Raw genomic sequence first — 17630 nt, 5'->3', positions numbered from 1 at the left:
AGACACAATGTCAGGACCTGGTACAGGAGACCATGTCAGGACCTGAATGAAAGACATGACCAGAATGCCCTGATGCCTCCCTGAGCATGAATAAACTTTTAGTAGTTCCCAATGGGACACCAGGACTCTCTACTCTTTATAACATTTATGATTGTAAATTATTTCTTTGCCTCTTTGAGAAACAAATATTCTTAAAAGCTTGTGCATTTTATAGCATATAAATGGAATTTATTTCTGGAAGGTGGGAAACATTCATTTGAAAACTAGATAAGCCATATTCTCTCCAATTTCCCCAATTTTTCAGAAGAGAAAGAGCCTAATTTCCAAAGGAACACCAACATTTTATCATGGAAAGAAATTTACCATAAGTTGACTATTGCTGGTAGTCAAACTGATTAGCAATGGACATGATTCTCAACTCCTATAATTTCATCTCTGAAAAACCTTCACCCCTTTGTTTGTTTGTCTGTATGTTTTAAAGCAAAATAGAGCACAGACTTTATTCTGGCTTTGGTTTCCTATCATAGCAGTCTAGGCCAATCTTTCCTGATGAAATTTCTTAATAGTAGACATTATAGATAGGTCTAGAAATACCTAAAATAAGTTAGGAAAACCAGAATGTATTTTATGACAAACTTTGGAAAGACTAAAAACATTACTCAGACTTAAAAGTGAACTTGTTGAATTTTCAAAATTGTCCAAAGCTATATGTTTTGAGTAAGTTTGTGGAGGAAAGTTGAGGCATTTAACCTTGAAAATAGAGGATGTTCTATGTGCCAGTGAGCTATCAATTGCAGGAAGCAGGCTAGCCTGAATCTATGTGAAAGTAGAGTCTAGGAGAAAAAGATTGCATTAGAGCTGTGAGATGTGATTACAAATCCTGGTACTATATAAAAATGTCTAGGGAAAATGGGAAGAACTGGAGAACCTCAGGATATAGAACCAAGATAAAATGGACCCTGATGTTTATAAATACGGTGATGGGCCCAGTAAAAACCCAAGTCAGTAACGAGCTAGCTGTACAAGTCTGACCCTGTTACTCATAGCTCACCTATAAGAAAACCAGTCAGGATGGTACCAACGCATGATCCTAACAATTTTGGGGAGGTGGGAAGAGGAGGTAGCCAGCTAGCCAAGCCTTCCCAGCAAGCTTATGGCCAATATAGAGCATGTCTCTAAAATTAAAGCTGAATATCACTTGAGGAGATGGCCACTGAACCTCATGCACATTCATCATGAATACCCACAACTATACACATATCCAAGGATCCACATACATGTAGGCACACCAGCAAATGCACATCTTTGTGCATAAACAAGAAATCCAAGGAAAAAACGCAAGATGTATAAAAAAAAAAAACATAGTGATTGGCAGAAGTGAAACTGAAATGAAATAAAAGAAATTCATGATCAGGAAGGTCCTGGTGTTCTCTGGAAGAGATGCTATATCCTATAATTTTAGCCAGGTCTCCTTGTGCTGTTTTTCATAAGAACCCTAGACAAATTATATCATGAAGAAGGTAATGAGGTCACATCTCTTCATATGCTGTATGGTAATTCAGTATAAATTTATTATTAGAAGCATATTCAGATAATAAATGGGGCTTATTAAAAACCATTCCATTCTTTATTTTCAATAAACCACCCATCTGTGGTTGGGTTTTTTCTTAATGCTCCCATAGTGGAGGACATTCAGTTAACTGCCTGTAGACAAGCAATAATGAGGTAGTTATTTGTATCGCCACCATGAACTTGCAGTGAACATGGGTAGGGTTTTTTTTTTTTTAAACCCACCAAGAATCATTTTAAGATTTGATATGCTCCAATTCATTTGATGCTGTTGACATTTTGAGGTTGTGTCCAGTAACCTAGGCAACTGTGCTCATTCCTCTTCTAATTTGCTTCTATTTATCGAGCTGATATGGACCCACTGGACTCGGAGATATTTCCTTAGAGCAGAGCGGCCATTCAAGCTAGGAAATTCTCCTGGGTGAATAATATGTATGGGTTAAACTCACAAATACCTTTATTTTGAGCTGTAGTTTATATGGGTTGGAAGCCCATTTAAAAGCGTCAGAACTTCATCCTGAAAGGTGAACTGACAGTGGTTGAAATTAGAAATGTAAGTATAAAATGTATACAGAAACGGCTCCAGCAATTAGAGATCACAGCTTCAAATACCTTCACAGAAAGGCCTCAGTCCTTATTCAGTACTATTGAACGAGTCCCCTTTTACCAACCCTCATTTGTGAGCCACCACGTTCTGGTTTAATTGTGGAGCACAGGGCTGATTTAAGGCTTTGCTTGCTTTTAAGCCATATAAGTGAAGGGAAGAAACACTGGGCACATTTTGGGCATGGATAGAGAAAGGGGTAATTTTTAAATGTTTACTTGGTAAAACTGTCTCCCGCATGCCAATATTAGGACATGATTTCCAATCTCTTCCCTATAGCCAGTATGTATCATAAAAACGAAGTAAGAATTCAGTTTCTGTGAAACTTTGAGGTGTTTGGGATTACCAAAATGAGACTTTCCTGCCTCTATTAGAAGTTATGACCATCTTTGTAAGGTTATACAGTTACTGAATACCCTACCATTTTTTTTTTAAATGTGGCTTGAGGAAATCAGATAGAATAAGGACTCCAGAAGATGACCAAAAGAGTCAATGAACCTAGACACTTGGGGTCTTCCAGAGACTGAGCCACCAATGAAAGAACATATAAGGACTGTGCAGCAGAATTTTCTCTGCCCGATCACTTTAAATATTAATACAACCAGAAGCCTATGATTGGACAGGGAAAAGGGAGGCAGAGCAAAGAGTTGCAGAGATGGAGAAGGAGGAGACAGGTAGGGAGAGGAAGGAAGATGGAGCAGGCAGAAGATGATCCAGATTCTGCATGGCTTTAAATAGCCACTGGTAGCTGTGAATATAAGAGGGCAGAGTAATTGGGATAACTTGCCTAACCTTGGCGGGCTGCTTGTATCATTATCAGTTGGCTCTGAAATTATTGTGTGGGCATCTTGGGAATTGATAATTTATTGATATATAAACTGACTGATTAAAGATAAGCTTCTAGAGCTTTGATTCACTGGGTTAGGGGGATTTGTGACAACTAGCTGCTAGGGGTAAATGGCTGAGAGGAGACAAGCGGCTCTGCTAGCCCAGAGATGGCAGGACGGCAGGCAGAGAGTAGCTGGGTGTAGTGCGGGAACTCGCCATTTCTTCATAATATTCTTGCAACAGAACTAGACCTAGACCTCCCACACATATGTGGCAGATGTTCAGCTTCATCTTCATGGATGGGTCCATGAACAACTGGAGTGGAGGCTTACCATGACTCTGTTGCCTATCTGTGGATCTTGCTCCACTAGCTGGGCTGTCTTGTCTGGCTTCAGTTCGAGAGAATGTACTTAACCCTGCAGTGATTTGGTAGCTAGGGGTGGGGATTCCCCTTCTCAGAGGTGAAGAAGAGAGGGTAAGGAAGGAAGAAACATTGTGATGGTAGAAGAAGAGGGACTGTAATCTGGATGTAAAGTGAAGAAATAAGTAAACGATGGAAAATAAAATAAAATGTAACCTTACAAATGTGGTTGAAGTCTCTGATAGAGATAGAATATACGGATTGCCAAGCTATCACAATAATACAAAGAAGAAAAAATTCCCAGATTGACAGGACCAAGCCTCTGCTCATCAATGAGAAACACAAGAACTTGATCATCCTTGGATATTTTTGTCTCTGTTTTGCTCTACGGTAAAGAGTTAACTGTTTGGTCTCTATTTCAGCTCCAATGTACCCTACATAATCACATGGGTTCTGGTATCATTCATGATTCACATCAAAGCCAAATTCCTTTTAAACTATTGAAGTGTTTGAGGATGTGTTACCTTTTTCAAAAAGCAAAACAGAAACAAAATACTTCAAAAGACTTTTGGTAGCAGAGTATTTAAGATCGCAAACTGTTCAGTACCATGAAAGCAAGCATCTTACTGCATGTACTTCCTTAGCTAGGGGAGATGTGTTTCAATGGATGCCTGAGGCTACACATGGTATCAAGTTTTTTATGTATAGAAGCTATTCCTATGCCTAATTTATAAATTATATTCATTTTCATCAAGTAACAAAATAGAATACTTATAGAAATGTACTCTTAAAATTGGTAGCATTGCTAGTACCAGACTAATACAGAAGTAGAGGCTCACAGCCATCCATTGGACTGAATACAGGGTCCCCAGTGAAGGAACTAGAGAAAGGTCACAAGGAGCTGAAGGGTTTGCAGCCCCTTAGGACAAACAACAATATGAACTAACTAGTACCCTCAGAGCTCCCAGGAGCTAAACCACCAACTAAGGAGTACCCATGTTGGGACTAATGGCTCCAGCAGCATATGTATCAGAGGATGGCCTAGTCGGTCATTAAAGGGAGGAGAGGCCCTTGGCCCTGTTCTATGCCCCAGTGTAGGGGAATGGCAGAGCCAGTAAGCAGGAAAAGGTGGGATGGTGAGCAGGAGCGGGAGGAGGGAAACAGGGGTTTGTTTTTGTTTTTTTATTTTTATTTTATTATTTCATTCTTTTTTCAAAGGGGAAACTGGGAAAGGAGATATATGACATGTAAATAAAGAAAATATCTAATAAAATATTTTAAAAAATGGCAAAATTGCTACTCTTGCAACTTGGGACCACTATTAGGTGGAATAATACTTACTCAAGCACAGTGTTGAAATATTAATACTGAGAAAGTTGACCTAATAACTGAAATAGCAACATGACAGGTAATCAGATGATGGTAGACACCAAATGGATGGGTTTTACCTCCATGTAAGACAGAGTAATAGTGAGCACATGTAATTTAAAATTTATGAGTTGTTTATTTCTGGAAATTTCCATTTAAAAAAAATGGACTGTATTAGGCTGAAGGTCAATGAAACCCCAACAAGTGAAATTATGGAAGAGTATTGCTGTCTTGTGATATCAGAAGAACATAAAATACAAATTGATAGAACATATCCTCTGTGGCAAGAGGTGAACTAATTTCTCACATATATAATTTATTCTTAAAGCCCACATAAAATAGATACTGTCATAACTGTACAAGTGTGAAAACTTAGCATCAGAAATAGAACTTTTTCAAGGACTCGAATCTATTGTTATGTGACTCTAAATACCATACTCTTGACTTCTTCGTTGTGGGCATTGCTAGAAGCTGAATCACTCCTCCTTGCATTTCAATAACTTCACCCTTTCAATTCACTTCATTTAAGCATCTCTAAATATTTAATTGTTACCCAAAAGGGCCTGAGGAACGTTCCCTCAGCTGGTCTCTTACAGAAACAATTTACTGAGACTCAGCTGCCTCCTTTGTCCCAATTGCAGAAGATAATTTGGAGTAGTTGAGACTTAGAGTTCCTCTTTCTCCATTATTGAAACAAAGTGTCAGCTCAGTAGTGGTCATAGGCAACATTACTACCTCTTCTCTTGTGAGTTCCATGCTGAGAGAATGGAGTTTATTGCCTCACAAAATCTCCTGCTGTCCAATGCTATTTGCCTAAAGCCCCATTCATCAAGGGGAGGTAAGCTACCACAGGAAATTTGGAGTGAATGGGCATTTCCAGGTAGATGAGGAATGTGGATTTCAAACTAATCTTCCAATTGTTAGAAGATCTAGCATGGGGATATTTAAAGATTTGTAAGATTCAAATAAGAATGCGAAGTGGGAATTTCTGGTTTCTTTGGAGAATAAGTTGGGTCAGGTACTATTTTTCTGGAAACTGTTTTATGAGAGGATGTTTTGGCTGAAGCAGACACATGGGAGGATGTTTTGCTACGGACAGACACGTGGAGTTTTTCTTGCAGCTGCCTAGGAAAAAGGGCATGTGGTGTTTTGCTAGACTAGACAGTTGAGAGAACATGTCATGTTTGGAAAGGTTATAAATATAACCCAACAGATAGCAGGCAACACTGTGGCATTGGTTCACCTTGTCACTCTTTGCTGGCCTTTGTTGGGCTCTGTTGATACTGGTCTTGCTGCTGACACTGTGTGGTATTAAATTGCCTTGCCACTCACTCTTCACTGATCGTCACTTGTCATGGCTTTGTAGAGACAAATGCACCAAATAACTTCTGGTAGTATTCCAGTGGCTTCTGGCCACTTCCTTGGACTCAGGCTGATTGGCAGAGCTTCACAGTTTCTTCTGGGTCAGACTACCATCCCTGATTCACAAACGGTGTTTGTGAGTGGGTTGAGCTATGACGGTTGATGTGTGTGAACTAAACTGCTGATATCTTGAAAATGCAGGTTGGATTAACCCCAAAGAACTATTTATAAACAGGTCCACCTTCTCCTTGGCCATATTAACATTTTCTTTCCACTGCCTTTGATGGGTGGTGGGCTAGAAGGGAGGTTAAAGAATTTAAGTATGGTTATTAAAGTAGGTTTTGTAAAAACAAGCCTGCAGGAATGATTTCATGACATGATTGTTAGTTCCATAAATCATTTTCCCAAGGGACAGTTGTACTTTCAATTCTATACTGAGTCTTTAGAGCTTTAATCTACATCATAAGTGTGCTGTTCTATAAATTATGAGACCAGAAAACCTGTGATTTTGTCACAATCAATATGATTGCCATAAACTATTTAAATTCTTCAAAATTCATTCTCTACTTTCTAAAATTAAGGAGAGAAAAATAATAAACACTAATGTCAAGTCTTTTGTTTAAAAGACCCAGATACAAACTATAAGATGTTGTGTGAACTACAATATATTACTTAATACTCAGAACTGTTAGGCTTATACAAGAATATAATTTAGCCTGGATATAGCTTAGTCTTAAGAAAAGGTGGATTCACAAAGGCTTTATGATCATAAATTTAGGGAGTAAGCCTTAAGAGAAGTCTATTTTCCTGCCTCATTCATTTAAAAACTAGAAGATATTTTTTTAAAAAAAATACTACATTATGTTTGATTAAAGCACAAACAGAATACACAATAAGCTCTGTGAACAATCTTCTGCAAATCTATTACACAACCAAGTTTCTGTGCCACTGTGGACCTGTTCAGTAGATATAATCACACTGTTGGTCCAGAGAATTCCCGTGCTCAATATTAAGATAATCATGTTTGCTTGGCTCTCCAATTGCCACTTCATAAGGCAAGCACTATTGGTCATTTAATATTTGTCTCTCATTGTCTGCAGACTCCGAATCATTATTTTTAGTTACAGACCTTTACAATACCCAATGGCATTTGCAGCTGATGACAGCTATAACAGATGATGCTGAGCCAAAGCTACCAGGAGTGAAACACAGAAAATAAAATGATAATAAATAACTGTCACTCAATGCCTAAGTAGCATCTGAAATTGGTTCTAGTGCATGTCCAAAATAACAGAGTGTGTATAATTTAAGAAGCAAAAAGGGAAAAAAAAAAGTTGAGTCCTTCATCGTGCAACGAACAGAAAGAAATCCAGATGTTTTTCCTCTCAGAGACCATGAATTTAACACAGTGCCTGGTGCAAGTACTTAAATGAGTCTCAGAAAAATCCATGATGGATCTAATGGTATTTCCTCCAAGTGTTGGTATTCATGAAATGGATTTCAAGGAGCAGTATAATGGGCACAAAAACAAACAAAAATTCTGAGTCTAATGTGAAGATAAGATCTCAGACACAAGAATAAGGGGCACACTATCACTCTCCCATTTGAAGAAATAGGAAAGTGTTGGGGAAATCTAATGTCTGTCCAAGATTTTGAAACTTATTAAAATAATTTCTTGGATCTGGTCAAGTGATTTCTGTTAGAGACGGAATAGGAATAAGACAAACCTATTCCTTTTGGTTTCCTTACCCTAATTTAAAGATAAAGTAGGTTGTAATTAACTTATAAGATAGATACACACTAAAATATGTTGTTAGAATTATATTGTATATATTATGAAATAAGTAAATTTAAAACAGTTTTATTTTTACTGTTTACACCCAGATTTCATTGTAGCGAGATGCCAGTACAAAGACAGCTTTGTTACTCTGAGTTGGTTTCTGTCTCTTATTCCCTTAAGGCTACACTAGGTTTTTTGCTCATGGTACTCGTTGTTCATTTCTGTACAATATAGAATTTATCCTAGCAGCTTTAGGTCATAAGATAATTCATATGAATAATAATTGAATGTCTGAATGGAAAAACTTTCTCCACTTACCAAAAAAGTTATTTGTTGTGGTCTCAATGAGGATGGACTTCCTAGGCTCATATGTTTGAATGCTTAGTCACCAAGGAGTAGACTTGTTTGAGATAGATTATGTTGAGGTTTGGTATCTTGCCATTTATTATAGTGCTAAATACTGAGACACAAGATCTGGTTCTCTTGGGGATGAGGGCATCCTCACAAACACGAATTGATGCTATGCAAACTTGCTCCTTAAAGTATAACTGTTGGTTAAATAAAGATGCCTACAGCCTATAGTTGGGCAAAAGAGAGGTAGGCAAGGTTTTGGTTCCTAGGCTTGGGGTCTGAAGCAAGGCCACAAGAAGGGAGAGATAAAATGAAGAGAGGAGAAGATGTCATGGGGTAGGTGAGTTTTGAAAACATGGCCATGTGGCTGGCTAACGGAAGTTAAGAGCAGTCCAGATGGAGTTATAACTTGGGGCTATTGATAGGAAAGTAGACATAATAGCATCAAGGGTGGATGTCTGCCAAGCCCTAGTACTTATAAGACTTACCATAGATAGAAAGGTTTTGTGCCTTTTATCTGGGAACTGAATGATCAAAGTTGGGGTAGAAATGCCCAATTGATATTAATTATTAGTACAACAGGATTATAGTGATTTAAAAGTGTGACCAAACAAGTTTTATCAAGCTATGCATTAATATAGACAATTAAACTCATCATCTCCAATGGGGACCCATTGAGAACTTTGGAAAGTATACTTAAAAATTTCCAATCAAAAATTGAAAGAGAATGTGTTAGTGAAAAATGAATCTGAGGAATGTGAATACCCAGACCCAAAGGAGTGGAAATAGAAATATGTGATTTATAATGACTATGCATTTTTTCCAAAGGAATTTCACAAAAAAATTATAGGCAAGGATTAGAGAGAGATGGAGAGAACATCTGAGTCATTTGGAATGTACATAGTGGAAAACAAAGGTGCAGAGGTGTGCATTAGGTGAAATAGAATTTTGCTTCTAGCAGACTGGACAGTCTTGTTACTGGCTGTGGTGATGTTTTCACACAGAGTCAATAAAGAGAAACTAGATTGCTATAGAACTCTATATAGATGGAAGAAATTTCACAATGTAGAGAGATTTCTGAATGATCCTAAAAAAATATAAGCAGTCCTATGAAAGACCCAACAGGGTTCATTTAACTGGGTTGTAACTAGGACACTGAATAAATAGAGTAAACATGGAGATAAAACAAGTTTTACCTTTTCATGATTAAGTTTTAAAGCTTATAAAACACCCCCATAAATGTCATCTTATTTGAAGTTACCAAGGAAACATGAAAAGCATATGATGTAATCCTCCTTTTCTAAGGAGAAGAAATCTGAAGCATCTAAACCAAGGATTCACTGTGTCTACATCTATCAATCCTGAATGCAGAGACAGTCATGTTTATCCAAATCCAATGTTTCCTTTTTGTTAATTAAACTTTGTTCTAGCAACGACTAGTCAGCCTTGAGACCTATCTTGTTCCCAGTGACACAGATATACGCCACCAGCTACTGGAGCAGAGTTTACCAGCAGCAAAACACATTTCTTCTTTATTTACACATTCTGACTCCACATCTTTACAATGCTAGCAGCTAGATTTGAAGAAAGTCACACTTAGATATTATGTGTTCTAGACAGGTCCCGGTATGAATTAGCTCTAAGCAAATTAACAAAGCCAAGTAATCAGCAGAAATCCTAATCTCAACATGAAGGCTCCACCTCACGTAAAACCAAATACTTTCTGCCTGTGAAAAAGCGCTATTTATATACTCAGATGAAAGAGAATCATAGGCTACTTTTAACACAAAAGTTAGAGAAAAACAACTCTCTCTCTTGCTCTCTCTCTCTTTCTCCCTCCCTCCTCTCTCTCTCTCTCTCTCTCTCTCTCTCTCTCTCTCTCTCTCTGTGTTACTTTGAGGGGGGATGCAGAAGACAATATTGAAGACAAGAAAAAAATGTCCCCATTAGTGACTTAGTAGGAGATCTTGTTTCCTACCTTATCAGACAGTATTTTCAAAATCCGGCATTCTTTTCTCTGCACTTTCATATTCAAATGACTTATAAAAAATCGGAGGCAGTACAGAATGATTTCCTACCACATATTAGAGCCCTCACGCTGATTTCTCAAGACAGAGAAAATACTTTCTTAGCCTGCTACTCCTAAAGTCTGATGCTTTCTTCTTTGTGTTTCAGAGAGTCAGAGATCTAGATCCAACTATTTCATGCAAGAGAGACTTCCTGGATTGATGGGGACTGCCCATAGCCAAGAGTTGTCCCTCCGTAGATGACTTACCCGATCAGTTTTCCCTTCTGTCTGAATGCTGGTGTGGCTACGGACCTCATGGTCATCTTCAAGGTCAGAAACATCCTCCAGTTCCTCTGGGGTCTGTGAAAAGAAAACAAAGTACAGATGCTGAGGCTAAAAAATGCTGCCACTACGTTGAAGAGTCTTGATGGACCTCAGAAATATGACCATTGAGTTGACATATGATCTTGAAATCCAACCCCAGCTACACAAAAGAGAGCCATTAATTCATATAAAACTTCAATACTATCATAGATAAAAATTAGAAACAACTCTACTGAAGAATGCATATAAAATACAGTAAAGTAAGATTTGTTCATAAAGAGAAGCCAAGTAGCTATCCATGCTGTGCTGCAGATGAGTCTTGATTATATTGTGCTACATGAAAGGAGCCAATTTCTTAGGCAAATGGATGGAACTAAAAAATATCATCTTGAGGGAGGTAACCCAATCACAAAAGAAGACACATGGTATACACTCACTGATAAGTGGATATTAGCCCAAAAGCTGGGAATACCCAAGATACAATTCATAGACCACATGAAGCTCAAGAAGAAGGAAGACCAAAGTGTGAATGCTTCAGTCCTTCTTAGAAGATGGAACAAAATACTCACTGAAGGAAATACGGAGACAAAGTGTGGAGCAGAGACTGAAGGAAAGGTTATCCAGAGACTGGCCCACCAGGGTATCCATCCCATATACAGTCACCAAATGCAGACACAATTGTAGATGCCAAGAAGTGAATGCTGACAGGAGCCTGATATAGCTGTCTCCTGAGAGGCTCTGCCAGAGCTTGACAAACACAGAGGTGGATGCTCACAGCCAACCATTGGATTGAGCACAGGGTCCTCAATGGAGGAGTTAGAGAAAGGACCCAAGGAGCTGAAGGGGTTTGTAACCCCACAGGAAGAACAACAATATCAACCAATCAGAACACCAGAGCTCCCAGAGACTAAACCACCAACCAAAGGGTATACATGGAGGGACCCATGGCTCCAGTTGCATATGAAGTAGAGGATAGCCTTGCTGGACATCAATAGAAGGAGAGGTCCTTGGTCTTTTGAAGCCTTGATGCCCCAGTGTAGGGGAATGCCAGGGCAGGGAGGTGGAAGTGGGTAAATGTGTGAAGAAACAACCTCACAGAAGCAGGGAAAGGAGGCATGGGATACAGGGTTTTGGGGGGTGAGACCGGGAAAGGGGATAACATTTGAAATTTAAATAAAGAAAATATCCAATAAAAATGAGAGATCCTATCAAAAGTAAGAGAGAGAGAAAGAGAAAGAGAGAAAGAGAGAGAGAGAGAGAGAGAGAGAGAGAGAGAGAGAGATCATAGAACATGAAATGAAATTTTTGAAATATACATATCTATTGGACACAAATTTGATTATTTTATAGGAGAAAATACTATGACTTAAGTGGGTTTGGACCTTTTCTTTGGGATGTTGACAATTCTGGAATCAGATAAATGATGACCACTATAGTCTATATGAAAATACTAAAGTATTGAATTTTTGCATTAAAATGAATAACTTTATTGTATATGAATTAGTTCCAATAGTTTTGGAGCAATGGGAAAAGTAGAGCTCAAATGGAATTTTCTGTCATTGCAAAGAAATCTGAGTAGCCATTATAGTGCTACTTTAAACCAAAGTGCTTATATTAGTAAATAAGTCAGAAAAGTTTCATTAGGTCAGTAGGACATTAAATGCCACCACAACTATCAAGAAACTACATTTTCTAGGAACTTACATGAAATATAACATAACTTAAATTTCTGTGAGTGTGATAGTTTGTATATGCTTGGCCCAGGAATTGACACTATTAGGAGGTGTAGCCTTATTGGAATAAGTGTGTCACTGTGGGCATGGGCATTAAGATCCTCACCCTAGCTGCCTAGAAGTAAGTATCCTGTTAGCAGCCTTCAGATGAAGATGTAGAACTCTTAGCTCCTCCTGCACTATGCCTGCTGGGATGCTGCCGTGTTCCCACCTTGGTGATAATGGACTGAAACTCTGAACCTGTAAGCCAGCCCCACTTAAGTGTTGTCCTTATAAGAGTTGTCTGGGTCATGGTATCTGTTCACAGCAGTAAAGCCCTAACAGAGACACTGAGTATTCTCAATAGTTAACCACTGTCTCTTCTTTTTTGCTAGTATCAATTGATACAGCCCTTGCTCAGGAAACCTCTAGATAGAACTGTATGCCTGACGTGCATTTCCTCCTCATCTCTTTGACTTCCCTTGTCATAGGCTCATCAGACTTTGGCTCTTCAGTATTTTTAAATTGGGTAGCTTAGAATTGAATGGTATATGCTGTGAGGTAAGGATCAGCACTTATGAAAATAAGAAATAAGTTACCTCCTATCATTACTTCAAATACAGATTGAAATGAATACGAAGAATTAACATTCATTTTATTTTACATGGACATAACTTTGCACTCTGATATATTTAATACAGAGCCCTGGCAAAAAAATAAGTAAATCCAGAAACAAACAAGTTTTTTTTTTTTTTTCAAAATGAAGTTAAAAACAGCCTCAATACTGTATCTCTTCTGTAGACATGGCTACTGAAGACTGGCCTCCTTAGATCAATTCTGATTTTCCTTAAACTTTGTTTATTATATAGTATTTCAGACATTTCTGTGATTGTCCATGGCCTTCCTTCCAGTGGTACCAGACTGAAGATGAGACAAGTGATTATTAGCTGATATATTGATTGGAACAAAGTACCAGTTGCTTTTTCACTATTGGCTCTGGATAATTGATTATTTCTTGCATCGCCTATGTTCTCAAATACTTGTAATGAGTACCCCCATTTGCAATGAGCACCCCTATTGCTTCATTGAATAATTCTTTATATTTATTTCATGTCTGCTAGCAGATATAAATATTCTCCGTTCACTTAGACTTCCAACAGGCTCAGCATTTGGTTCTTTGCACAGCTATGAGTAACAACAATCTTGGAGCAATTGATTCTCTCTTCCCAAGTATTAATAGCCTAAGTTCAACAGTAGATAACTTCTACAAAGCCCTCACATTTCACTACTAGCCATTTTGTGTATTCTCAGAGGAGTTTTGAGAAGACACATTTTCCCCTTTCCTTCATACATAGGCTCTATCTGTGGATGTATGAATATATTCCGTAGAGCCAGTTCTCTTTCTTGAGTCCCGTTGCTTTTCATTGATGACTTTCTGATGTCCCCACTGTGATCTGTTTAATATAAAGGTCTTTTGTTTGTTATATGGGTCACCTCATCACTTAGTGCACCATAGTCTCGCCATTCATTCCAATGTTTAATCAAGATCCAAATAAAGCAAACTAACTAAAACTATGATGGCTTTCAGAAATCTCAACCACCAATTCTGTTGCTAGAAGAGGCAAAGCTCTATGAATTACACCCACATACGTCTGTGCTTTCTTTTTCTGTAACATGGAACTAATATTTTTTCTTGCAAAGCCACCAAAATTGACCTCTTCTCTTCATGAGCAAAATCAGTAGGAGAGTGTTCAAAATGCTTGCTGGTGACATTTCCTGTTCTGTAAGGCAAGTGGTGGAAGGCATTGTGAAACAAGTTAAATACATAATGTAACAGTTTAAAGAAAGTGGAAGCTGAGAAATGATATTTCTTTAGTCGTTTTCTGGGATATGTGTTAACTTTCTCAGGTTTGAAGGCCAACCATGGAAATAATAAGATGCATTTTTACAGAAGGGGATTTGGGGTGGTGGGTTACAATATAGAACAATCTCTCAAAAGTATAGTTCTTCTTAACTACTGATTTTACAAAGGCAAAAATGTGGAGGCTGGTGGTAAGCTGAGTGCTAGAGCACAGGTTTAGTATGTGTTCTAGTTTCATTTCTGTTGTGATAAAATATTCTGATGAATACCAACATAGAGGGGGAGAGCATTTGTTTGACTTAGAATTCCAAGAGACAATCAATTCTTTTGGGGAAGTAAAGGCAGAGACTCGGTACATCACATCCCAGTCTCAGTCCAGAGCAGAGATATAATAAATGCATCCTTGCTTGCTTGCTTTCAGCCAACTTCCTACTCATTTATGCAGTCCAGGACCGTCTTTCTAGATAATAGTGTGACCCACAATGGGTGTTATCTTCTTACATCAGTGAACACTTAAAAGATTCCCCCATAGTCAAGCCCATGAGCTAACTTGGTTTGATAATTTCTCATTCAGACTCTTGTCTAAGGAGATTCTAAGTTGTGTCAGGCTGACAGTTAAACTAACCATCTTAGCATATGTATAGAAAGTTACAAGCCTTTGTGAGATTTCACTCAACTAGCAGTCTGTGACATGAGATTGACCCACCCTAAAGGTAATGCTGAAGAGTACAATGACCCAATAACTTTCAATAATGCAAATCTGAATTTGAATTCTGGCCATCCAAGGAGGGACCCTGTGCAATTTGTGAACCTTTTACAACTTTGCTTTTCTCAGACCAGAATCTCGGTAATATTACCTACTCCCCAAAGGGCTTATGAAGCTAAATTTTGCAGATGTTGTAAGGGCTAAACCTACACACAGAGCTGTGATACAACAAGGTTGTTTCTCTCTTGTTCTCTTCTTCCTGTACTATCATCTAATTCCTGTAACATTTTCACAAGTATTTGTGTAAACTTATGATGCTTCTAATTTGATCCACATGTATTCTCAAACTACAACCCTAAACAGTCCACTACGTATCTCTTCCTGCAGTATCCCCAAATAGGATGCTGCCTGGATATGGCTTACTAACCACCTGTAGCCATGTTTGATAATTATGCCTTCATATTAGGACTACGTTAAATAGAATGTAATGTAATTCTGCATATATTGTTTTCCCTATGAAGCCAGTGAAGGGGATTTTCAATTGACATTTATTTTAATGATCTTAAGTGGCTTTCCCACGTGTTCACCTTAGATCAGACTCTAAGGAATGGTGGGGATGAATTACCTTCTTTAAAGTGGACTGACTCTAAATCTGAACAAAACAAAGGGCGCTCAGTTGTCTAGAGAGTTTTTAATGGTTCTGGATATTAACTGGTTGTTCCTCATATCAGAACTCAGGACATTTATTTCATTCTTTTCTTCTCAGAACTTACCCCAGAGTGACTGGAAATAAGCTTCACTTTCTTACCTGTCGTACCGAAAACTTACTACCTAATTCTTCAGGGTCACACTAGAGACAAAATAAGATGATGTATTGAAATCTTATTCAGTAAGTAGGAAATACTGAATTGTCGATGCAGTTGATAATTATAAACTGTCCTTACTTTTCTTAGAAGTTCTTATTTAGGTAAAAGAGAGCAAAATAACCAGGTATGACACTTGAAAACATGCCGGAAGCAGCAGCAGGGGCCTTGAAGCTACAGGAGCAGAAAAATTATAGATATGTATGTAGATAGATGATAGACAGACAGACAGAGAGATGATACAGCAGAAAAATTATAGATACGTACATGGATAGATGATACATAGACAGACAGACAGACAGATGATACAGCAGAAAAATTATAGATACGTACATGGATAGATGATATACAGACAGACAGATGATATAGCAGAAAAATTATAGATACGTACGTGGATAGATGATACGTAGACAGACAGACAGACAGATGATACAGCAGAAAAATTATAGATACGTACGTGGATAGATGATACGTAGACAGACAGACAGATGATACATTTCTTTCTTGAGAAGCTCTGTTTTATTGTTGTTTAACATTGTCTTGTTTATTCATTTTGCATTCACAGTGAGGGGAATAAATGGCCTTAGGACTAATCACTCATCTCTGCAAACTTCGTAAATGTGTAAAGCTAAAGTTTTAAAAAGAAAATTGGTGATCACAAAAGAGCAACAAGAAGAGAAAGATGAAAAAAATAAAGGAAGAGGAAGAGGTCAGAGATGGGAAGGAAGTACACACACAGAGAGGAGAAACTCCACACCTCTGACCCAAAATTGAAATTTTTATCCTTAACTTTCAACACACTAGTGAGTTCCCTGACTGAGTCCCCTTCTTCTACTCCCAACTACTCCCAAAGTTCCCAAGTACTCTTTGATAGCTCCTTCTTCTCCATTATAAGGGATAATCTAGAAGGGTCTTTTGAGAATTTTGGTCCTGATGTAAACACAATGTAAATCACAACCTTAGTCTCTCTATCAGGATTGTAGTGGACAGCTCCGGAGACATCAATGAAACACAGCTACAAAAAGCACAGAGGAACTCAGCAGAAGGGTCATAAATGAAAGTGACATCATCAATATTACTGTCCTCATTCAGCCACCAAATGAGCTTATAATGTAGCTCATACCCTAAGAGGAGCATTCCTAATTCATGAAAACAGTCACAGGATGAGTCCAGCTGGAAGCTTAAATAAAGACATGAAAGACAGATGAAACCATGAAAGATAATGGGGTTTGGGTGAAAGCATATTTTTGGAAAGTTCCAATAGTAGAAATCTCCAGATCTCTTCTCCTTGAGAAAAGGAAAATGAAGCAGTCATGTTTAATTAGCTCTCCATGTACAATTCATCAGCAAAATGGCACCTAGTGATCTTCTATTCCTTTTCTCAGTCAATCTTAACAATTGGCATAGTATTAATTTTTGCTATCACAAGAGGGAAGACCAACCCTTATACTTAGTAGATCATAGTTTCAGGTCATATAGCTAGTAAAGCCCACTTCAAAACAGGGCTCAAATGTTGTTTTATGGACCAAGTGACATGGTAATCACAATTGCATGGTAAGCTTGAAAATTTTAAGAAGGTGCGTAATGCATTACAAAAGCTTGCAGGGGGCTAGGGAGACATGTCAGTCAGTAAAGTGCTTGCCATGTGAGCGTGAGAACCTCAGGTGGACCTGTAACACCCAGGCTAAAGCAGATGTTCATGGCCCTGTGATCCAGAACTGAGGAGTCAGAGACTGGGCATCCATGAATTTCCTATCCAGACAGTCAAGTAAAACTGGCGAGCTCCAAGGTCAGGGAAATACTACCTCATAAAAATAAAGTAGAGAGTGATATGGAAGACATACTGTGGTGGCCTCTGGCCTCCACGGGCACTTGTACATGTATGTGTGTATGCATGCATGTATGTGTATTTATGTATATATATATATATATA

At 38.2% G+C, this 17630-nt stretch overlaps 1 protein-coding gene across 12 annotated transcripts in view; it reads right to left on the bottom strand.

Annotated features, from left to right (window-relative positions):
• Ctnna3 (catenin alpha 3) overlaps positions 1 to 17630 on the bottom strand; it is a 1512724-nt gene that overhangs the window by 144611 nt on the left and 1350483 nt on the right. For 11 of the 12 annotated variants that reach the window (XM_031347506.1, XM_031347502.1, XM_031347503.1 and 8 more), the window contains one exon: positions 10499 to 10591. In XM_031347506.1, the coding sequence (XP_031203366.1) occupies positions 10499 to 10591 (93 nt within the window). Of the gene's footprint in view, positions 1 to 5987; positions 6388 to 10498; positions 10592 to 17630 lie in introns of those variants that run through there. The other variant, XM_031347507.1, reaches the window with a different exon arrangement.

This window comes from Mastomys coucha, unplaced genomic scaffold (assembly GCF_008632895.1).
Source record: "Mastomys coucha isolate ucsf_1 unplaced genomic scaffold, UCSF_Mcou_1 pScaffold3, whole genome shotgun sequence".
Taxonomy (NCBI): domain Eukaryota; kingdom Metazoa; phylum Chordata; class Mammalia; order Rodentia; family Muridae; genus Mastomys; species Mastomys coucha.
Note: the sequence above shows the minus strand (reverse complement) of the source record. Positions and strands in the feature narration are given on the sequence as shown.